General features: G+C 42.7%; 1 protein-coding gene across 3 annotated transcripts; it reads left to right on the top strand.

Annotated features, from left to right (window-relative positions):
* Window positions 1-1,790: 1,790 nt before the first annotated feature.
* Window positions 1,791-20,450, top strand: LOC139413546 (protein transport protein Sec61 subunit alpha-like). Of its 3 annotated transcripts, none has more exons than XM_071161050.1 (13): window positions 1,791-1,891; window positions 12,715-12,819; window positions 13,646-13,713; window positions 13,829-13,894; window positions 13,992-14,070; window positions 14,340-14,471; window positions 14,582-14,691; window positions 16,516-16,669; window positions 16,947-17,107; window positions 17,295-17,492; window positions 18,020-18,211; window positions 18,382-18,458; window positions 18,632-20,450. In XM_071161050.1, exons 2-13 carry the CDS (start codon window positions 12,813-12,815, stop codon window positions 18,816-18,818), a joined length of 1,431 nt encoding a protein of 476 aa, XP_071017151.1. In that variant the 5' UTR covers window positions 1,791-1,891; window positions 12,715-12,812; the 3' UTR covers window positions 18,819-20,450. The 3 variants fall into 3 exon arrangements, with proteins under 3 accessions (XP_071017151.1, XP_071017150.1, XP_071017148.1); XM_071161049.1 differs by lacking the exon at window positions 1,791-1,891 and adding an exon at window positions 12,220-12,421; XM_071161047.1 differs by lacking the exon at window positions 1,791-1,891 and having other exon boundaries at window positions 12,617-12,736; window positions 12,773-12,819; window positions 18,632-20,008.
* Window positions 20,451-24,208: the final 3,758 nt, after the last annotated feature.

Raw genomic sequence — 24,208 nt, 5'->3', positions numbered from 1 at the left:
CATGCAAAAGTAGGAACCCAAGCCAAGAATAGAACAGAGATAATCTGTTATGAGTTAGATAGATGTTATAATACAGAAAAGAGAACAATGTTTGACCCAGCAACAGGGGATATTATATTACCTAATAATAGAAAAGAACACTACTTGATTGGGCTAATGTGTTCAACATACATAATATAATATAATTCTGATAATAACAGGCTAGGGTGACAATCATAATAAATCGTTATATCTGGTATTATTACTGTCAGACAAAAGAGCAGTCAGAGAGAGGACGGAGAGAAAAGGAAAATGATCAAAGGGAGAAATACAGGGAGAATAGAGAGTTAGAGACCATCAGAGTAAGAGAGAGGTAGGGAGAGAAAAGGAGAAGAGAGAAAAAGACCGGTAGAAGAAAGAGTCCTTTGAGTAGGGTCATGTCCTGGGCTGTTTGATTGTTTCATTGTTCCTGGTGTGTTCCAGTTAGCAATCAGACAGATGGGGGAGGAAGAGGAGGAGGTGTCTCTATTAGATGAGAGAAACATGGTAGTCATGAGATTGTGAACTGTGAGCTTGCTATTGGTCTATTTGAAGTAATTGGTTATGTTTGGGTTAATTGATTGCAGGTGTGATTGTGACCAGCATCTCCACCTGTTATCTTAAAATGGCTGCATTTCCTGGAGCCAGGGAAAGGGCCTAGATGGTTAGCTAGCTTGGTTGGTGACAAACTATGAGGCCTGGAGAGGGAAGTCAGGAAGCAAAATATGGCGAATACTTGAAATTGAGAAAAAGTTGATGAAGCAACAGCTGTGCTGGAATGCGAACAATATGGGTGCTACTTCGGGAACACAAACTCTCGCATCTTTCACAGCAAAGAGCGAGGGAGTCGGGGGATGACTGGAGGAGCAATGGCGGAAGTATTGTGTGATTCTTTTAGCATGAGTACAGTTGGTGAGAATGAGTGGACGATGGTGAAGAAGAGTAGAGTGAAAAGGGCAAAAGTTGGAAATGAACAGCAGTTGATGGTTAGTGCGATTCAGAAGCAAGTATGTTTTTTTGGGTGACCTGCAGTCTCGAAGATGGTGAAGGACGAATTGGGTAAAATGGAATCGGTTTGAGTGACCAGGAGCTGTATGATGCTGATTTTGTGTGTGTCAACAGTGCAAAAGGAGAAGGCTCTGTGGCTTAACAAGATGTCAATGTATGATGTGGAAAGTTATGACTTTCAGAGTAGGGCACCGGTTAAAGGTGTCATCTCTGGTGTTTCGTTGGACATAGAGGCTGTGTGGATTAGGGAGAACATTCCAGGAGTGGTAGACGCACATTGATGGAATCGAGTGATGGAAGGAAGGAGCAATGCCTATCGGTGTTACTGTCGTTTGGTGAAGTGTTTCTCCCAACTTATGTAAATCTTGGGTATGTGGGAAATGCAGTGAGACCATATGTACCAAAGCCGTTGCAGTGTTACAATTGTAAAAAGTTTGGACACGTGGCAAGCATTTGTCAAAGGAATAAATATGTAGTAGTTGAAGAGCCAGATGAAGCATGTTGTTGTAATTGTGATGGGAATCACGTTCCCAGGGTGCCCTGTACGGATGAAGGTTGTAGAAGCTAGGATCAGGACCATCTAGTTAGTGTAGAGGAGATGGTACGATAGGATAGGATAGTGTTCCTCTGCTCAGACGTTGCTGCCGTCTTACAACGCCTAGATAAGTGTTTTACATATCAGATAACCACATCATATGTTATAGCAATCTGGTGCCTGATGGCACAGTCGATGATGTGGCAAGCAACCATTGGTTGATGCATGCAATGTCTGAGCAAGGGAGCATGACCATAGTCTGCAAATCTACATTTCCAGTTTGCTGTTGACAATCCTTTTTCACTCCACGTGTATTTGAAAGTGATAAATGTAAGTATTCTTTCTGAGTACAACTTGTTTGATGGCTGTGTTTGACTTGGAGACAGCCAGCAAAGGTATTGCTTGTGTTTTAATGTGTAATTGTACAATGACCTTATTTATTGCAAGAGCAGTCTTTGTTTATTTATCTCTACTGGAAGTATTGTGTGTGAAGTTTACCGTGTCTACTTTGGAGATTAGCTGTGCCTTTTGAGATGCGTTGATTATTTAAGAACAGAACATTGCATGTAAACATTGACTTGCGATTCACTGTAAATGACCTTTGAGATGTTTTCCAAGCCCACCCACTACAGACCTGTTGTGCTATTATTAACCTTAGATCATTGTTATAAAAGTGATATTTCTATAATCCTGTGTGTGTGTATTCCATACTGGTACCCAGTTGGTTTCTATTGACCCTTCTCTATCCTAGAGCCTGTGGTTGTTACAGGAGGATAAAACAGCAGAGTAGAGCAGGGTGCAGTGACTCACTGCCCAGTCCCGTGGTGGTCTTGTGATCTCTACTCCCACTAGTCACACACACACACACACACACACACACACACACACACACACACACACACACACACACACAGAGAGGCTTCTACCGGTGCAGAAACACAACGTGGTGTGGTATACTGCGTGCGTCTGCGTGACTGCATCTGTAACATACCCCATACTCTCATTATCTAACCTTCACTGCACCTGTCCCTACCACACAACCCCCTAATACCTTGCCTTGAGAGAATCTCAATTGCATATTCCTCTCTCCTCGCCTCCTTCTCAAAACCCATTGGAAGAGAAGGTAGCTTTCTGATCCAGTAGGTTTTGAGAAGGAGAGAGGACGTGAGGAGTATGCAATTGAGATTCTCCACTTGAATTCCTCATACTGTCCTCATTAACCCCCACTTTCACTTTCTGGTTTAAGCGGTGGTTGTCTGAGAACAAACACAACAAGAACAAGCCAAACAAACTCTCAATCAGCCCAGTCAGGAAGACAGGAAGGAAGATAAAGAACATCAGTACAGATAAAACATGGTAGTAAAACCAACATTTTCCTTGTAGTCCAATGTATCATTCTGTAGAATGATAATCTATTCCAATGATTCCTTCAGGCTTTGAAAACAAAATGTTATCACACTAAAGGTCTACCATACTGTACTGTAGCACACCATGAATGACTGAAAGGGTGTGAAATGCATGAAAGAGGTAATGTATAGTGGATCGTAACACAGGCGTGTGCTCTATGACCTAGTTTAGATGGAGGACAGACTAGCTGATCTGTGGAGAAACAGAAAGAAAGAATCACCTGCGTCAGCAGCAAAGTGCTGGAATGTCCCCTATAGACAAACGATAGACAGACGAAGAAAGGCAAGGAGGATGAAAACGGAAGTGTGGTGTGTGTGTGACAAAAATATCCTGTCACGATTGAATATATACCTTTTTCACAACTGCTTGTGCTTCCTGATCCACAATATTCTATTACAGCAGGGGTATTCAACTGGGGGTCTGCATTTTTTTCCTAAGATAAATAATAGCATTTTTAAAAAAAATGTTTTTATGAGTAAATTAAATCAAATTGTATTTGTCACATGCGCCGAATACAACAGGTGTTGCGTTGACCTTACAGTGGAATGCTTACTTACAAGCCCTTAACAAACAATGCAGTTTTAAGAAAAATAAGTGTTAAAGTATTTACTATAATAAACTTAAATAAAAAAATAAAAAAATAAAAAATAAAGATGAAAAATAACAAATAATTAAGGAGCAATAATAAAATAACAGTAGCAAGGCTATATACAGGGGGTACCAGTACAGAGTCAATGTGCAGGGGCACCGGTTAGTCGAGGTAATATGTACATTTAGGTAGAGGTAAAGTGACTATGCATGGAAAATAGCAGCTGTATAAAAATGCAGGTGTGGGGGAGAGACAATGAAAATAGTCTGGGTAGCCATTTGATTAGCAACAACAGAATAAACACATTTTTAATAACATACCTAATAACGCCTAATATTAAGCAAATTACAATCTTTGGAGTCAATTACACTCTTCAACCTATTCTATAATTATTAAAACATATATTTATAATAAATTATAATAATTATAATTTATTAATAATACATTATAATAATTATATGTTTTTTTAAATTCAGATTTTTCAGGGGGTGCTACAGCACCCTTACTTCCCACAGCAGACAGGGGCAATATTGCCAATATCAGTAACATCAGTAATATAACGGTTAGCCCATAATCATATACACATAATTCATTAAGTATTTCAAACACTGAACCTGAATCTGCCAGAAGGTCAATGCACTGAAATACTGATTGGTAAGAATATGTCAGATGTACTGCTGTAATAATGAGGATGTGCTGTTTCCTGTTGGTGCTTTTGATGACATTATCTGAGGCTCTCAGACAAGCAAACCCACAGCTGAATGTTGCCAGACAAAACAAGTTTGCCTAAGTACACTAGAATGAACAGAACAGTAAATGTTTTGTCCCATGATGGGCTCTTCACTGAAATAGAGTGATTCACTTGTATTTCTTTGCAGGAAGTCATTCATTTATTATTTAATGCCAATGACGTGTCCATATTTTTATGTCTCTATATAATAATAATAATAATAATAATAATAATAATATCCATCAAAGACATCACATTTTTCATTGAGACAGTGAGATTTCAGTGAGATTATGAAAAAACGGACCTACACTGTACTGTAGGCTACTCTATGTAAACTGGAAACCACATATCCTGAGGCTGCATTTATTGTAGCTGGGGATTTTAACAAGGCTAATCTGAAAACAATGCTCCCTAAATTTTATCAGCATATCGAATGCCTGACCCAGGCTGGCAAAATATATATAAAGCCCTCCCCCGCTCTCCTTTCGGAAAAGCTGACCATGACTCCATTTGTTGCTCCCAGCCTATCGACAGAAACTAAAACAGGAAGCGCCCGTGCTCAGGTCTGTTCAACGCTGATCCGAACAATCGGATTCCACGCTTCAAGGTTGCTTCAATCACGTGGACATAGCGTCAGACAATAACATTGATGAATACGCTGATTCGGTGAGCGAGTTTATTAGCAAGTGCATAGGTGATGTACCCACAGTGTCTATTAAAACATTCCCCAACCAGAAACCGTGGATTGATGGCAACATTTGCGCAAAACTGAAAGCGCGAACCACTGCTTTTAATCAGGGCAAGGTAACAGGAAACATGACCGATAACAAACAGTGTAGGTATTCCCTCCACAAGACAATCAAACAATCTAAGCGTCAGTATAGAGACAAAGTAGAGCCACAATTCAACAGTTCAGACATGAGAGGTATGTGGCAAGGTCTACAGTCAATCACGGACTACAAAAGGAAAACCAGCCCCGTCGCAGACCACAATGTCTTGCTCCCAGACAAATTAAACAACTTCGATGCTCGCATTGAGGACAACGCAGTGCCACTGACACGGCACGCTACCAAAACATGTGGGCTCTCCTTCACTGCAGACAACGTGAGTAAAACATTTAAAAGGGTTGACCATCGCAAGGCTGCCGGCCAAGACGGCATCCCCAGCCGCATCCTCAGAGCATGCGCAGACCAGCTGGCTGGTGTGTTTACGGACATGTTCAATCAATCCGTATCCCAGTTTGCTGTTCCCACATACTTCAAGAGGGCCACCATTGTTCCTTTTCCCAAGAAAGTGAAGGTAACTGAGCTAAATGACTATCGTCCCGTAGCACTCACTTCAGTCATCATGAAGTTCTTTGAGAGACTAGTCAAGGACCATATCACCTCCACCCTACCTGACACCCTAGACCCACTCCAATTTGCTTACCACCCCAATAGGTCCACAGACGACGCAATCACACGGCACACTAACCCGTCTGGACATGAGGAATACCTATGTGAGAATGCTGTTCATCGACTACAGCTCAGCATTTAACACCATAGTACCCTCCAAACTCATCAGTAAGCTTGAGACTCTGGGTCTCAACCCCGCCCTGTGCAACTGGGTCCTGGACTTCCTGACGGGCCGCCCCCAGGTGGTGAGGGTAGGTAACAACATCTCCACCCCGCTGATCCTCAACACTGGGGCCCCACAAGGGTGCGTTCTCAGCCCTCTCCTGTACTCCCTGTTCACCCACGACTGCGTGGCCATGCACACCTCCAACTCAATCATCAAGTTTGCAGACAACACTACAGTGGTAGGCTTGATTACCAACAACAACGAGATGGCCTACAGGGAGGAGGTGAGGGCCCTCGGAGTGTGGTGTCAGGAAAATAACCTCACACTCAATGTCAACAAAACAAAGGAGATGATCGTGGACTTCAAGAAACAGCAGAGGGAGCAGCCCCCTATCCACATCGACGGGACAGTAGTGGAGAAGGTAGAAAGTGTTAAGTTCCTCGGCGTACACATCACGGACAAACTGAAATGGTCCACCCTCACAGACAGCGTGGTGAAGAAGGCGCAGCAGCGCCTCTTCAACCTCAGGAGGCTGAAGAAATACTGCTTGTCACCAAAAACACTCACAAACTTTTACAGAAGCACAATCGAGAGCATCCTGTCGGGCTGTATCACCGCCTGGTACAGCAACTGCTCCGCCCACAACCATAAGGCTCTCCAGAGGGTAGTGAGTGCAACGTATCACCGGGGGCAAACTACCTGCCCTCCAGGACACCTACACCACCCGATGTCACAGGAAGACCAAAAAGATCATCAAGGACAACATCCACCCAAGCCACTGCCTGTTCACACCGCTATCATCCAGAAGGCGAGGTCAGTACAGGTGCATCAAAGCAGGGACCGAGAAACTGAAAAACAGCTTCTATCTCAAGGCCATCAGACTGTTAAACAGCCACCACTAACATTGAGTGGCTGCTGCCAACATACTGACTCATCTCCAGCCACTTCAATAATGAAAAATTGTTGTAATAAATGTATCACGAGCCACTTTAAACAATGCCACTTATTATAATGATTACATACCCTACATTCCTCATCTCATATGTATATACTTTACTCTGTACCATCTACTGCATCTGGCCTATGCCGTTTGGCCATCGCTCATTCACATATTTGTATGTACATATTCTTATTCATTCCTTTACACTTGTGTGTATAAGGTAGTTGTTGTGAAATTGTTAGGTTAGATTACTTGTTAGATAATACTGCATGGTCGGAACGAGAAGCACAAGCATTTCACTACACTCGCATTAACATCTGCTTAACATGTGTATGTGACAAATAAAATTTGATTTGATTTGAATACACACCTGTCTGACCAATGCATTAAGGGCCAGTGCTGTGCTAAAACGACCAAGGGGAACAGGATAAAAAATATTGTACCTACTGCATTGTTTTCAATAACATTTTCACTCTAGAAACTAAAGAAGCCAAAGATGGTGGATAAATGAAGATAATTCACTCGTTCAGCCATTTAGGCGGCCCGGCGAAGAGATGTGGCAGGTCGAGGGCAGACGCACGGTTCTTTTGAAAGGGATCCAAAGTTTATCAACAAATATACTACCAGGAGATGATTGAACTTTGCTGTCGGGGGTTCCCCAGGTAAATCAAATCAAATTTGTTTGGTCACATACACATGTTTAGCAGATTGCGGGTGTAACAAAATGCTTGTGTTTCTAGCTCCAACAGTGCATTAATATCTAACAAGCAATATCTAACAATTTCACAACAATACACACAATACGATACACACATATCTAAAGGAATGGAATTACGAATATATAAATATTTCCACAAGCAATGTTGGAGTGGGTTAGACTAAATTACATTAGAATAGAATACAGTATATACATATGAGATGAGTAATGCAAAAAGAACCAAGCACACCCAAATTCTCATAGACCGGGCTGTAGTAGAGCAGATTGAGAGCGTCAAGTTCCTTGGTGTCCACATCACCAACAAACTAGAATGGTCAAAACATACCAAGACAGTCGTGAAAAACCTTGACAAAACCTGTTCCCCCCCAGGAGACTGAAAAGATTTGGCATGGGTCCTCAGATCCTCAAAAGGTTCCACAGCTGCAACATCGAGAGCATTGCATCACAGCCTGGTACAGCAATTGCTCAGCCTCCGGCTGCAAGGCACTTCAGAGGGTGATGCGTATGGCCCAAAACATCACTGGGGCTAAGCTTCCTGCATCCAGGACCTCTACACCAGATGTTGTCAGAGGAAGGCCCTAAAATTGTCAAAGACCCCGGCAACCCTAGTCACAGACTGTTCTCTCTGCTACCGCATGGCAAGTGGTACCAGAGTGCCAATTCTAGGACCAAAAGGCTTCTCAACAGCTTTTACCCCCAAGACATAAGACTCCTGAACAGGTAATCAAATGACTACCTGAACTATTTGTATTGTGTCCCGCCAAACCCCTATTTTACGCTGCTGCTACTCTCTGTAATCTATGCATAGTCACTTTAACTATACCTACAGTTGAAGTCGGAAGATTACTTAACCAAATACATTTAAACTCAGCTTTTCACAATTCCTGACAGTTAATCAGAGTAAAAATTCCCTGTCTTAAGTGGGTTAGGATCACCACTTTATTTTAAGAATGTGAAATATCAGAATAATAGTAGAGAATGATTTATTTCAGCTTTTATTTCTTTCATCACATTCCCAGTGTGTCACACGTTTACATACCCTCAATTAGTATTTGGTAGCATTGCCTTTAAATTGTTTAACCTAGGTCAACCGTTTTGGGTAGCCTTCCACAAGCTTCCTACAATAAGTTGGGTAAATTTTTGCCCATTCGTCCTGACAGAGGTGATGTAACTGAGACAGGTTTGTAAGGCCTCCTTGCTCGCACACGCTTTTCAGTTCTGCCCACAAATTTTCAATAGCATTGAGGTCAGGGCTTTGTGATGGCCACTCCAATACCTTGACGTTGTTGTCCTTAAGCCATTTTGCCACAGCGTTGGAAGTATGCTTGGGGTCATTGTCCATTTGGAAGACCAATTTGCGACCAAGCTTGAACTTCCTGACTGATGTCTTAAGATGTTACTTTTCCTCCAAACATAACGATGGTCATTATGGCCAAACAGTTCTATTTTTGTTTCATCAGACCAGAGGATATTTCGCTAAAAAGTATGATCTTTGTCCCCATGTGCAGTTGCAAACCATAGTCTGGCTTTTGTTTTGGGAGGTTTTGGAGCAGTGGCTTCCTCCTTGCTGAGCTGCCTTTCAGGTTGTCGATTTAGGACTTGTTTTACTGTGGGTATAGATAGTTTTGTACCTGTTTCCTCCAACATCTTCACAAGGTCCTTTGCTGTTGTTCTGGGATTGATTTGTACTTTTGCACCAAAGTACGTTCATCTCTAGGAGACAGAACGCGTCTCCTTCCTGAACAGTATGACGGCTGCGTGGTTCCATGGTGTTTATACTTGTGTACTATTGTTTGTACAGATGAACGTGGTACCGTCAGGCGTTTCGAAATTGCTCCCAAGGATGAACCAGACTTGTGAAGGTCTACAATATTTATCTGAGGTCTTGGCTGATTTCTTTTGATTTTCCCATGATGTCAAGCAAAGAGGCAGTGAGTTTGAAGGTAGGGCTTGAAATACATCCACAGGTACACCTCCAATTGACTCAAATGATGTCAATTAGCCTATCAGAAACTTCTAAAGCCATGACATCATCTGGAATTTTCCAAAGGCACAGTCAGCAAAGTGTATGTTAACTTCTGACCCACTGGAATTGTGATACAGTGAATTATAAGTGAAATAGTCTGTCTGTAAGTAATTGTTGGAAAAATGACTTGTGTCATGCACAAAGTACTTGTCAAAACAAAGACTTGTCAAACCATGGTTTGTTAACAAGACATTTGTGGAGTGGTTGAAAATCAAGTTTTAATGACTCCAACCTAAGTGTATGTCACGGCTTTCTTCCTGGGAAGGAGAGGCGGACCAAAACGCAGCGTGGTTATAGTTCATGGTTCTTTAATAAGAAAACTCAAACATGAACAAACTCGAAAACAATAAACGTGAAAACCGTACCAGTCCTAACTGGTGCATAAAACACAAAGACAGGAAACAATCACCAACAAAATACCCAAAGAATATGGCTGCCTAAATATGGTTCCCAATCAGAGACAACGAAAAACACCTGCCTCTGATTGAGGACCAATCTAAGCAACCATAGACTTACCTAGACACCTAAACTGAACACAACCCCATAAATCTACAAAAACCCCTAGACAAGACAAAACATAAATCACCCATGTCACACCCTGGCCTAACCAAAATAATAAAGAAAACAAAGATAACTAAGGCCAGGGCGTGACAGTGTATGTAAACTTCCGACTTCAACTGTACATGTACATATTGTCGCGCCCTGACCTTAGATAACCTTTTTATTTCTCTATTTGGTGAGGTCAGGGTGTGATGTGGGGTGGGCATTCTATGTTTTGTATTTCTTTGGTTTTGGCCTCGTGTGGTTCCCAATCAGAGGCAGCTGTCTATCGTTGTCTCTGATTGGGAATCATACTTAGGTAGCCTGTTTTCCCCACCTATGTTGTGGGATCTTGTTTTTTGTTAGCTCTGTGAAGCTGGCAGAACGGGACGGTCGTTATGTCTGTTTTTGTTTGGTGTTCTAAGTATTAAAGATCATGAGCACTTACCACGCTGCACCTTGGTCTACTTCTTCAGACGATCGTCACACATATTACCTCAATTAGCTTGGGTAACCGGTCCCCGCACATGACTCTGTACCAGTACCACCTGTATATAGCCTTACTACTGTTATTTTTACTGTTTTTGGGGGGTTGGGGGTTGTTCTTTCTCTACTTATCTATTGTTTACCTAATACCTATTTTTTTTCCTTAAATTGCATTGTTGGTTAGGGCTTGTAAATAAGCATTTCACTGTAAGGTTGTATTCGGCGCACATGACAAATAAACTTTGATTTGATTAAGAATATTGGTGGAAAATGTAAGCAGAGTGAGCTGTACGTTGGATCGAATACAGGAGAAATTATGAATCTGTTAAAGATGATTTTGTGATGGAGTGACATTTTTGGAAAAAGTGGATAGTTATCTTTTGGCTGATCCATGTGTGGTTTCAGGGTTGGTGAAAACAAAGTTGGGTGTTGTGGAATCGGTGAAGGTAACCAGAAATGGTCTTGTGATAATTGTTTGTGTTTCTGCTGGTCAGAGGGAGCAGGCAGTCCGCGTCAAGCGAATGGGGACAAGTTATGTAAATTGTTATGATTTCAAGAAAAGGGCACCATTGAAAGGAGTGATTACTGGGGTAGTGGTGAATGTGAAAGTTGACCAACTGAAAGGGAAGGTTCCTGGTATTTGTGATGCTCGTCGTTTGGTGCGATGCAGACAGGGTGGCGTGAATGGTGAAACAGAAAAGTCGTTGTCTGTTATTTTTAGTTTTTTGCTGAATACATTACGTTGTTACAGGTGTCAAGCTTATGGGCTTGTGGCAGCTGTGTGTAGGAGGGAGATTCCTAGGTGTGAGAAGTGTGCAGAAGGGCACGAGACACAGGAATGTGTAGCATTGGGGAAAGAAGCTGTATGTGTTTATTGTAGTGGTGCCCATGTGGCTGGGGATCAGAAATGTCCGGTGTGAGAGAAGCAGGTCGAGGTTTCCAGGGTTAGAGTAGTGCAAAAGTTGTTGTGTTCTGAGGTTGTGAAGAAAGTAGAGGAAGATGGGTCAAGGTGGAGGGGTCCTGAGAGGAGTGGCGTGAGTAGTAGATCTCTACCAGTACAGAGGAATAGGCCAACAAATGATATGTTTCAGTAAGATTGGATGTTTTTGTTGCATTTATAGCAATGGTTATCAACTGTACTGTAGAGATGGAATGTAAGTTGCAGAAAATTGAGGTTGTGGTGGCAGCTGCAGAGAAGTATTTAGGTGTACGAGACTTGACATTTGAAGAGTTACAGAGTGTGTTGAGTGATGGTGTCAGATCCTTTCAGGCTGTAGGACTTGATAGATTTAAATAGTGGAGTATGCTGGTGGGTGTTTAATGAGCTTAAGGTTAGATGTAAGGGTATTTGTTGATTTATTTAGTAAAATGTTTTATTATTATTATTTTTTAAGCAAAGTATAAGGGAGTTATACTCCAGTCGAGTACGTTGCGGTAATGAAACATTTATTGGATGCCGTTAACCATTGAAAAGGCGTTAGTTCCGGTCTACTTAACTGGGTGTGACACCAATGCAATAGTAGCTGGGTCTGGTATTATTTAGTTCATTGAACCAGGGAAAAAAACGATTGTGTGTCTCGCTTCCTCTTCCGTCTCTGTTGGAGCGCTTGTGTCAAACATTTTTTATAACTAAACCAAGATAGCCCACTGCTTGTCGTTTCCAATAGGAACAAATTAGTCATAGTGGGCAGAACAAGCAAGGATGGGGGCAGAGCCAAGCATGCATTAGCGATATCCATTTGCGCGTTCTAGTATATAGTGGCATATTTCCCGTAAGGGAACGCCTACTCTGTGAAGTGCGCGTGTGCAATAACTCAATTAGCCTTTGCACTCCTAAACAGCGCGATTTCTACGTTTACAAGGGGTAAGGTCTAGAAAACTTAGCCCACCCTGTTCATAACCGATTTTGGGAACAGAAAACCGCATTAAGATCAAATGTTTAATCGCTGAGAAAATGTGCAGAATGTCGACCAAAATCCACCTCGTTCCCTCTTCTTCCGCTGCGCGCCATTAGGCTTCTTCTCGCTACCAGATTTGGTAGTGAGTGGAAACGCCAACCGGATGCTTCACATTTATACATCCAGGGAAATATCTGTCTCATTGTTCTATCTTTGCTTGTGTAGTGTTGACGTGTCTCTAACGCGCTTTCTTTCTCAGATGTAGAGCATTTCGCCGGTAGTCAGAACGAAAACTGGAGAGACCTATTGACACATAAGGACCACACACTCAAAGATCGTAACGCTTGGGAAATCATCATGGGCAGTGAGTATTCCCCCAGACTAAAGTAGTTAGCTAAAGTAAAAGACGATTTCACATAATCGGGGAACTTTTGATGAATCCGATGCAGGCTATGTCATTTTTCAATGATTGGATCTAAGGCCATTTTCATTGTAGTTAGAGCTAACTGTTAGCTAGCTGGATGACAAGTGGTCTTTGTTTCACGCATATTTTAACTCCTGTCTTCAACAGCAATGCCTGCAAGAAAATTGCTAGTTTTGTCAGTTGTCAAGAAACGGAAGTTTAAAAGAGCTAGCTAGTTAGCCAGCTAACGCGTTAGCTATCAGTGTCACTTGCTAACTAACGTTAGCTAGCTTGCTAACGTTAACTACACAGATGTTAACTACTTTTTATTATGTCCAGTCAGCTAACGGTACATTGATATCATATCAACCAGTGTTACATGGCAATTGATATATCGGAGTATGATAACTGCTGCATGCTAGTTAACATGTAACGTTATCTAGATAGTATAGCTAACGTTAGCTATATTGGATGCAGACCGACACATCCAGATTAGTGATGACGACGCTTAGCTAACAGCCGGTGTTTGACACAGGTTTAAATATCTCGTATCATAAACAGTACATGTTTACTGAAACGCTAAATGTTTTACATTGGATTAACAATTGTGTATAGAAAGATCTGTTTTCATAGTGAATTCGCTTAGTTTATAGCCAAAGATCTAACCCGCTATGCATGTACCGCTATGCCACGTCCCCCTATACATTGTTAGGTCATTCACTGGCCTTGATTTATGTTTATTGTGGCGAGTCTATTGAATAACATCCCTTCTTTTGTCTGTTTTCAGTCAAATTCCTGGAGGTAATAAAGCCATTCTGCGCAGTATTACCTGAAATCCAGAAACCTGAAAGAAAGGTACAGTATTTTACTTTATGAAGACAAGTATGTTTTACTTTCAACTGTATAAACCTCTGTTGTTCCTGCTGTCATTGTTGCTTCCATGTCTCACTGTAATTGCATTGTTCAACAGATCCAGTTCAGAGAGAAGGTACTATGGACAGCCATCACTCTCTTCATTTTCCTTGTCTGCTGCCAGGTAAATATCTGATGTAATGTTCACACACACTCTTTTCTAGCATTTTAATCGAGTAGAATAAAAACTCACTCCTGAACGTCTGTCACCTATCCTCCAGATTCCCCTTTTTGGCATCATGTCCTCAGACTCTGCAGATCCCTTCTACTGGATGAGAGTCATTCTGGCCTCCAACAGAGGTGGGTTGTCACTTTTGCAATGTAGAGGCAACAAGTGAATAAATTAATGTCTGTGAATTGATACATCAATCAAGGGACATGGCAATGAATGAGTCAATTAGTAACTGTGTGAATTGATAGTGTTGAGTGAATGATGAATTGATCAATAGGAGTGATCATTTTATCTCTGACTTGAGTGGGTAATTGGTATTATTTCTGATTGAATGGCTGAACAACTCTATGGCTCTGCTCTCCTGTTAACCTACCCTGGGTCTCTCCTGTCCATCCAGGTACCCTGATGGAGCTGGGAATCTCTCCCATAGTCACCTCCGGCCTAATCATGCAGCTCCTGGCCGGAGCTAAGATCATTGAGGTGGGAGACACCCCCAAAGACAGGGCCCTCTTCAACGGAGCACAGAAATGTAAGACCACAAGCCACACTTCTTGTTCCTAGTTTGACCCAATTCTGTCAAGTTTAATCATTACTGTGAATGAGGCCATATAATTTCTAACCCATTGCTATCTCCTACAGTGTTTGGTATGATCATCACCATTGGTCAGGCCATCGTGTATGTGATGACTGGAATGTACGGAGACCCCTCCGATATGGGCGCTGGGATCTGTCTGCTCATCATCATCCAGGTGAGCCCTCCTCTCCACCCCTCTGTCATATTCTTATCCCCCCTCAGATTCAGGCCTTGGTCCAATACTCTTTTCTTGCTACCTTTTCAGAGGTTACCACTATGAATCTGTAAGTGATTGGATAATTTAAAGCGAGGTTCACATCCACAAAAGGTACAGTGGGGCAAAAAAGTATTTAGCCAGCCACCAATTGTGCAAGTTCTCCCACTTAAAAAGATGAGAGGTCTGTAATTTTCATCATATGTACACTTCAACTATGACAGACAAAATGAGAGAAAAAAATCCAGAAAATCACATTGTAGGATTTTTTAAATTAATTTATTTGCAAATTATGGTGGAAAATAAGTATTTGGTCACCTACAAACAAGCAAGATTTCTGGCTCTCAGACCTGTAACTTCTTTAAGAGGCTCCTCTGTCCTTCACTCGTTACCTGTATTAATGGCACCTGTTTGAACTTGTTATCAGTATAAAAGACACCTCAAATAGTCACACTCCAAATTCCACTATGGCCAAGACCAAAGAGCTGTCAAAGGACACCAGAAGCTAAATTGTAGACCTGCACCAGGCTGGGAAGACTGAATCTGCAATAGGTAAGCAGCTTGGTTTGAAGAAATCAACTGTGGGAGCAATTATTGGGAAATGGAAGACATACAAGATCACTGATAATCTCCCTCAATCTGGGGCTCCGCGCAAGATCTCACACCGTGGGGTCAAAATGATCACAAGAACGGTGAGCAAAAATCCCAGAACCACACGGGGGAACCTAGTGAATGACCTGCAAAGAGCTGGGACCAAAGTAACAAAGCCTACCATCAGTAACACACTACGCCGCCAGGGACTCAAATCATGCAGTGCCAGACGTGTCCCCCTGCTTAAGCCAGTACATGTCCAGGCCCGTCTGAAGTTTGCTAGAGATCATTTGGATGATCCAGAAGAAGATTGGGATAATGTCATATGGTCAGATGAAACCAAAATATAACTTTTTTGGTAAAAACTCAACTCGTCGTGTTTGGAGGACAAAGAATGCTGAATTGCATCCAAAGAACACCATACCTACTGTGAAGCATGGGGGTGGAAACATCATGCTTTGGGGCTGTTTTTCTGCAAAGGGACCAGGACGACTGATCCGTGTAAAGGAAAGAATGAATGGGGCCATGTATCGTGAGATTTTGAGTGAAAACCTCCTTCCATCAGCAAGGGCATTGAAGATGAAACGTGGCTGGGTCTTTCAGCATGACAATGATCCCAAACACACCGCCCGGGCAACGAAGGAGTGGCTTCGTAAGAAGCATTTCAAGGTCCTGGAGTGGCCTAGCCAGTCTCCAGATCTCAACCCCATAGAAAATGTTTGGAGGGAGTTGGAAGTCCGTGTTGCCCAGCAACAGCCCCAAAACATCACTGCTCTAGAGGAGATCTGCATGGAGGAATGGGCCAAAATACCAGCAACAGTGTGTGAAAACCTTGTGAAGACTTACAGAAAACGTTTGACCTCTGTCATTGCCAACAAAGGGTATATAACAAAGTATTGAGATAAACTTTTGTTATTGACCAAATACTTATTTTCCACCATAATTTGCAAATACATTCATTAAGAATCCTACAATGTGATTTTCTGGATTTCTTTTCTTCTAATTTTGTCTGTCATAGTTGATGTGTACCTATGATGAAAATTACAGGCCTCTTGTCTTTTTAAGTGGGAGAACTTGCACAATTGGTGGCTGACTAAATACTTTATTGCCCCACTGTCTATTTAAAGGAAGTCAAACTGGGCTCCAGTGTGAGTGGTTTGTCTCGGTCTCTAACCCACCTGTCTCCCCCTCCAGCTGTTTGTGGCAGGTCTAATCGTGCTGCTGCTGGATGAGCTGCTGCAGAAGGGCTATGGTCTGGGCTCTGGTATTTCCCTGTTCATTGCCACCAACATCTGTGAGACAATTGTCTGGAAGGCCTTCAGCCCCACCACTGTCAACACTGGCAGAGGTAAGACACCAGAGCAGACAGCTGTGGGAGAAGGACAGCACGTCTCACGGGCTAAACTGAGGCATTGAAACTGATGTGCCCTGTTTTGGTGTACATTTAGGACAGACTTACTAATTTCCACTATCAGAGATAATACCATATTATATGCAAGTGGTAATTTCACAAGACCAACTATGGCTCCTATAGATTGACTTGGCCTTGAGAAGAACCCCAGGGGTCAAGGTTAGTTTAGGTGGTCTCTAGATGTGAGGCTGATGTTTTAGTCTCTTGTGTTTAGGTACAGAGTTTGAGGGAGCCATCATTGCCCTCTTCCACCTGCTGGCCACGCGAACAGACAAAGTGCGCGCCCTGAGAGAGGCCTTCTACCGCCAGAACCTGCCAAATCTTTTGAACCTCCTCGCCACCGTTTTCGTCTTTGGTGTAGTCATATACTTCCAGGTCAGTAACTGTCTTTCTTCCTTTAAACCTGTTAAAGAATACATTTGTTATTGTCAGAAAACAACACAATGCATAAAAAAAATGTATTTACCTTTTTTATTAATTACCATTTAGACACTATATATTTATGATGTGGGTATGTTCTACCCTCTCTTACAATGTCTCTCTTCCACCTGTCTCTCTACAGGGCTTCAGGGTGGACCTGCCCATCAAGTCTGCCCGTTACCGTGGCCAGTACAACACTTATCCCATCAAGCTCTTCTACACCTCCAACATTCCTATCATCCTCCAGTCTGCCCTCGTGTCCAACCTGTACGTCATCTCTCAGATGCTCTCCACTCGCTTCAGTGGCAACTTCCTGGTTAACCTGCTGGGCACCTGGTCTGTAAGTACACACCATTTCTCTGAACTACCATGTCCAAACTCTAAACTCAAGGTTTGTCACATTAACAACCCCACAGTACTCTGCACTTAAGTCACTGTTACTAGCTGGCTACCATCCGGTATTCATCCCTGCACCTTAGAGACTGCTGCCCTAAGTACATAGTCATTGAACACTTGTCACTTTAATAATGTTTAAATACTGTTTTACACACCATGTGTGTATACACTGTATTTTATAGTCAAGACTCATCGTAATATAACTACTGTTGTACACACCTTTCTATATACTGTCCATAATGTCTATACATACAGTATATATTTATATTCCAGACTCTGACATTGTTAATTCTAATATTCCTGAATTCCTTTTTATTTTGGGGATTTGCGTGTATTGTTAGGTATTACTGCACTGTTGGAGCTAGGAACATACACCTGTGATAATGTGTACACGACCAATCAAATCTGATTCGATTTGAACATATCGAGCAATACAGAATGTATAAGCTGACCAGACTTGTGTGTTTGTAGGACTCATCGTCAGGTGGTCCAGCTCGTGCCTACCCAGTGGGTGGGCTCTGTTACTACTTCTCTCCCCCGGAGTCGTTTGGCTCGGTCCTAGACGACCCCATCCACGCTGCCATCTACATCTGCTTCATGCTGGGCTCCTGTGCCTTTTTCTCCAAGACCTGGATCGAGGTGTCTGGCTCTTCTGCCAAAGATGTAAGTCCTTCTACCATATGTCCTGTACATTTGTTGGACTATGTAATCATAAATTCATAATTTTGATGTAGGAATCTCCTAAAATGTCTACGGCATTTCAGGATGGCATGTTTCAGAGGACCTGTACATGTTATGTAATGTAATCCATGAGTGTGTGTTTGCTCTCTTAGGTGGCTAAGCAGCTAAAGGAGCAGCAAATGGTGATGAGGGGACACAGAGAGACCTCCATGGTTCATGAACTCAACAGGTAAACTATCTTAGTCAAAACTCTAACCTTTTAGCCATAACAATCCATGTCTTAATTTAACAGGGTTTAATATTACACTTTTCCAAACATGCTTTCTTCGGGTAATGATTGGTGCACTACTACTTGAGTTTGCCTTCTGTATCAAGCTGAAATTTTGCCTCTGTGCTTTCCAGGTACATCCCCACAGCGGCGGCCTTTGGTGGTCTCTGTATCGGCGGTCTATCTGTCATGGCGGACTTCCTGGGTGCTATTGGCTCTGGCACGGGTATCCTGCTGGCCGTCACCATCATTTACCAGTACTTTGAGATATTCGTCAAGGAGCAGAGTGAAGTGGGCAGCATGGGAGCCCTGCTCTTCTAGTCTGACACCTGGCTGCAACACCTGTGACGAAGCAACCGGCTTAATGGACATGGACATGCCCCAGATCAGACCAAGTCCTACAAAACTCTTATTATTCACATTATTTTATGTCCATTTACATTTTTTTTTATCTGCACAATGAATCTGTTCTCTCCTGTGTCATTTTCCGGATGCTTTCTGGCATCTCCCCTGACATGGCCTACAGGAGGTTCAGCCCAAACAGAATGGTGTGTGTAGTGAAGTGGTGGGACTGACTACATCCTGACATTCACAACACTCTGATCAACTGCTTTGTAACAGTTTGCCTGAGACTGGTTAGCCTCCTCAGGGTCATCTGAAGGGTTTCATATCTATTAAAATGGTCTGATCCACAAGCGTTTATGAGGGGGCGGGAGTGTTGTCCCTTTTCAGACTGCGACAACGGCTCTGTAGTATACAAGCATGTATACTGCACTGGGATGAGGGAAGTCCCTCTTACTGGGCTGACGTCATACAACCAACACAGTATACATAGGAACGCTTTGGTTTTCTGCTTAAATTCCATCACCTCAATTACCTGGAGGATATAGGCATGAATGTAGTGTACCTTCACAACTGGGCTCTTTAGTATGTTTTTTTTGAGTGGCCATCAGATTTTGACCTGATGGCCACTCATTTCACTGATTGAGTAGCAAGGAAAGGTTTGGTCAAGCCTCTCTGAATATAACCATGTTTGTCCGCCAGACATGTGACTGTTTAAAGCCGCGCTCCAATAATACTGTAGGATCAGAAAGTTCAGCGTAGGGCTCCTAGAATGTGGTGCAGCTTTGTCAAGTGTTTACTTTTTATGAAAGTGTGCATTGGAAGAGTTATCAAGTGAACCACTCATAGGTCCTCTGAAACTGGGCTGAAGGGGGGTGGTGTACGTTTAGGGAGATGTAATCGTACTTATATGCCACATTCATACCTTTTTGCCCATTTTGTTGGGTGAGGAAAGATTGTTTTTTTTTTTGTTTTTTTTTGTCTGCTTTGAGCATGACTGTATTAAACACTTTCACACCGTGAATTTTGGTTCTGTATATACACCAAGCATTGAGTTCATCTACAGTGTAAAATAACAGGGGTTTTTTTATATGTAAAAATGCTGTTCTGAACAAATGTATTCTGGGAAGAAAAAAAATTATTCTCAATAAAAACTCATTTTGGGGAAAGTTTTTGTTTTTTCTTTGAGTGAAGACTGTAGAGATTTTCTTATTCTCTGTTGAAAGTTTGTTTCTAGCCATTCTGTACCTTTCAGCTCATGTTGCTGGCCTAATGTACATTTTGTCACGAGTCCTATTTAATATGCACTTGGGTTGGATCACAGCCACATCACATTACATCTTCTAAAAACTTATTTCATATTTAATCTAATCACATAAGTCCACAACAGATGTGAATCTGATCAATGGGAAATATACACACTCAGAGATAGTTATGTTGTTCTACTTTCCTTAGTTATATCACAAATTAGAAATGAATTTGACATGATTGTTCTTTAAGTACCCATGGACCCTTCCAACTGTTTGGATTACGGAAATATTGTTTAATTATTAAACTTTGGTGTTACTGTACTGCAACGTCTCTCTATTAAAGGGATTTAACTTACATTTCTGAAAGAGTGTGAGAGAGAGTTTTCCTCCAGGTATTTACGACCGTCATAAAACTGGTGGGAGGGTGGGAATCTGGAGCCTATGATCCTCACCTAAAAGGGCAAGTCATGACAATAGCCATCACTAGCCAGCTTCTAACCGGTTACTCAACCCTGCACCTTAGAGGCTGCTGCCCTGTATACATAGACATGGAATCACTAGTCACTTTAATGTTTATGTACTGTTTTACTCATTTCATTTATACCTTTATCTAACTAGGCAAGTCAGTTAAGAACACATTCTTATTTACAATGACGGCCTACCCCAGCCAAACACAGACGACGCAATTGTGCACCGCCCTATGGGACTCCCAATCATGGCTGGATGTGATACAGCCTGGAATAAAACCAGGGACAGTTGTGACACCTCTTGCACTGAGATGCAGTGCCTTAGACTGTTGCGCCACTCGTATGTATATACTGTATTCTACTGTATTTTAGTCAATGGCACTCCGACATTGCCTGTCCCAATATTTATATATTTCTTAATTCCATTCTTTTACTATTAGATGTGTGTATTGTTGTGAATTACAATACAGCAATAACATCTGCTAAATATATGTGACCAAATAAAATTTGATTTGATACTCTGTTCTCCATATTGGGATGCAGCTACCCCCTTCTCAAACAGTGTGACAGTTCACTACGAATTACATCAGGAACTAAGAGGGGCAGATAAAAGGGGTCCTTCGTTCTTATGTCCTGCCGTCAAAGATTTTTCAACTAAGCCAAGATAGACCACAGACTGTCGTTTCCAATGGAAGCAAATGAATCATAGTGGAGCAAGCAAGGAGGTGGGCAGACAAGAGCAGACAGAGCCAAGCAAGAGCTAAAAATATGTTTTTTGCGCATTCTAGCATATATTTGCATATTTCCGTTACGGAACGCCTACTTAATGAAGTGCGCATGTGCACTAATTCAATTCGCCCTCGCACTCCTAAATAACTCAGTTTTTAAAAAACTTTGACAAAGGGTAAAGTCTACTAAACTTAGTCCACTCTGTTAGTAACATATTATAGTTTTGGAAACAGAAATGTATTGAGATCAAAAGTTTAATCGATGAGAAAAGGAGCAAAATGTCGGCCAAAATCCATCTTCTTCCACTACCGGCAACTGGGCTTCCTCTCATCACCATATTTGGTAGAGTGGAAACGCCAAACCAGATGCTTCGTATTTTGGCTTATTGTTCTACCTGTGACAGTACAAGATAGGTAGAAACTGCTTCTCCAATAGAAATCCCGATCACCCTTGTAGGTGATGTCATGGTGACATTGGCTAGCTGAGCTCATGCGTAGAAACACGCCGGCACGAGAGGACGTTAGTAACGTCATCTTGCGCCGAACTGTGCATGTCATCAAATCATTTGATGTAAAGTTGTTTTTTACAGAAAGTGCCAGTTTGTCACTCTCACGAGGTTTGAGTAATAACATGTTCAACTACATAAGACAATGGCTCGAATCTAGGTTGTGCCTTTAGATTTCGAGAAAATAAACTACTAAGGAAGAATTTTTCACTTCTGTCATTGTCTTCTCAAACCCTGCCTCGTCTGCTTGGGTTCCCGGAAGTTTTGCGATCTCGCGCCTCTGGCTTGAGAAACTCTGTGCTGACGTCATCAGATGCACCAGTACAAAAACGGTGTACTGTAACTATTTTTCTTAATCTTAACCTAAGTCTCCTAACCTGCTGTAAAAATTATCCTAACCTGCTACAAAAAAAAGTCACTTCAGGTCGTAGCTGTACTCCCTCTAGTCAGAACAATATGAAGGAGCTATAAACCAGTAGAGGCTGCTGAGGGGAGGACGGCTCATAATAATGGCTGGAAAGGAGCAAATGGAATGGCAATTCACCATGTGTTTAATGTATTCCACTGATTCCGCTCCAGCCATTACCACGAGCCTGTTTGCCCCAATTAAGTTGCCCACAAATCTTGTGTGTTAGCCACCTAGTTGTGAAACTTATCTCCAGGAAACTCGGAACCACATTGACACCTTGAACAGCACAGCTAGATACCACATCGAAGAAATGTCCTGGTCAAGGAGGAAGGTAGCCTAACGTTTACTTTACATATAGCCCAAAGCGCAGCAGATGACGATATTGAGTTCATTTTACCGTCCAAATGACTTGTATGCAGCTGGCAAAACAGTCATATCCCCTGTGGATCGGTTGGAAACCTAAAACATTCTCTACTCAGGCTGCAAAGGCTTCGATTTCCTCAACTTTATTTAAAAAGATGCATACTTTCTTTATGAAACACCATTTACACCACCATGCTTGAATATTGTTTTTGACCAAGGACGCATCCACCAAATCCACCTTGTCACGACTTCTGCCGAAGTTGGTGCCTCTCCTTGTTCGGGCGGCGGTCGTCGTCACCGGCTTTCTAGCTGCCACCGATCCACGTTTCTTTTTCCATTTGTTATGTCTTGATTGTACAAACCTGGTTCCCATTACGTTATTATTCTTTCCCTATTTAACCCTCTGGTTCCCATTTATGTTTTGTGTGTGATTATTCCTGGTTATTGTTAGGGTTTGTTATCCCTGTGTGGATTATTTTGGCAGATTTATTTTTCCTATGTTATTTTACTCAGTTCTGTGTCCTGCACTTGACTCCATCCTCACCTCTGCACAACTGACATATGACAGAATCACGCACCATAATATGAAGTAAGCAGGTGCACCCAGTCCTCCAGTACCAGTTGAGAAACGCTTCCAGCAGCACCCAACGATGCTCCAACATCTTGGCACAGCCATGGATCGATGGGAAAGAGGGTTTTTTCCCACAACCCCATCAACTTCCCTCCAACCAACACCTCAACCCACACCGCTGTCCACCCCTCTGTCACCTGGACCCAGTGGGATTCGGCTCTCGCTCCCGAGCGCATATGATCGGATGGCTGCTGGGTGCTTAAGGGTTCCTGCTAAAGTTGGAGCTCTACCTGGCTACCGTCCACCCGGCTCCCTCCCTCGGGATAGGAGAGCATCGGGATAGGAGAGCGTGTTAGCCCTCATCTCCGGTCTGTCGGGGAAAGCGCTTGAGTGGGCCAACTCTGAATGGAGAGGTATAGAAGCAGTTGGTCTGCTATGAGGATTTCACCCACCGCTTCCGGGCGGTTATCGATCATCCACCTGAGGGGAGAGCAGTGGGGGAACACTTGTTCCATCTCAGACAGGGGATGAGGAGCGCACAGGAATTCGCACTGGACTTCAGGACCCTGGCTGCCAGTGCGAGATGGAATGAGAGGGCCCTGATCTACGTGAGGACGTTTGTCAGGAGCTGGCCTGCAGGGACACCACCCTTACCCTCGACCAGCTGGTGGATTTATCCATCCGGCTGGATAACCTGTTGGCCACCCGCGGATGTCTGGATCGGGGTCATCTATTCCATCCCCCAGCATATCCGATCCTACACCTATGGAGATCGGAGGTGCTGCTCTAAGGGCGACCGGAGGGGGGGCTGTTTCCTGCACTACCTGTGGCCGCAGAGGACACACTGCTGGTCGGTGTTGGAGAGATTCCCCATGAAGTTGAGGCAGCAGGCACGGCACTGGTGGATCATTTTAGGTGAGTATGCACCCAACTCACCCAGAGCTTCCTGTTGCGCGTGTGTGTGTGTGTGTGTGTGTATGTGTGTGTATATATACAGTGCCTTGCGAAAGTATTCGGCCCCCTTGAACTTTGCGACCTTTTGCCACATTTCAGGCTTCAAACATAAAGATATAAA

Source organism: Oncorhynchus clarkii, chromosome 7 (assembly GCF_045791955.1).
Source record: "Oncorhynchus clarkii lewisi isolate Uvic-CL-2024 chromosome 7, UVic_Ocla_1.0, whole genome shotgun sequence".
Taxonomy (NCBI): domain Eukaryota; kingdom Metazoa; phylum Chordata; class Actinopteri; order Salmoniformes; family Salmonidae; genus Oncorhynchus; species Oncorhynchus clarkii.
This window is presented reverse-complemented; position numbering and strand designations above follow the sequence as displayed.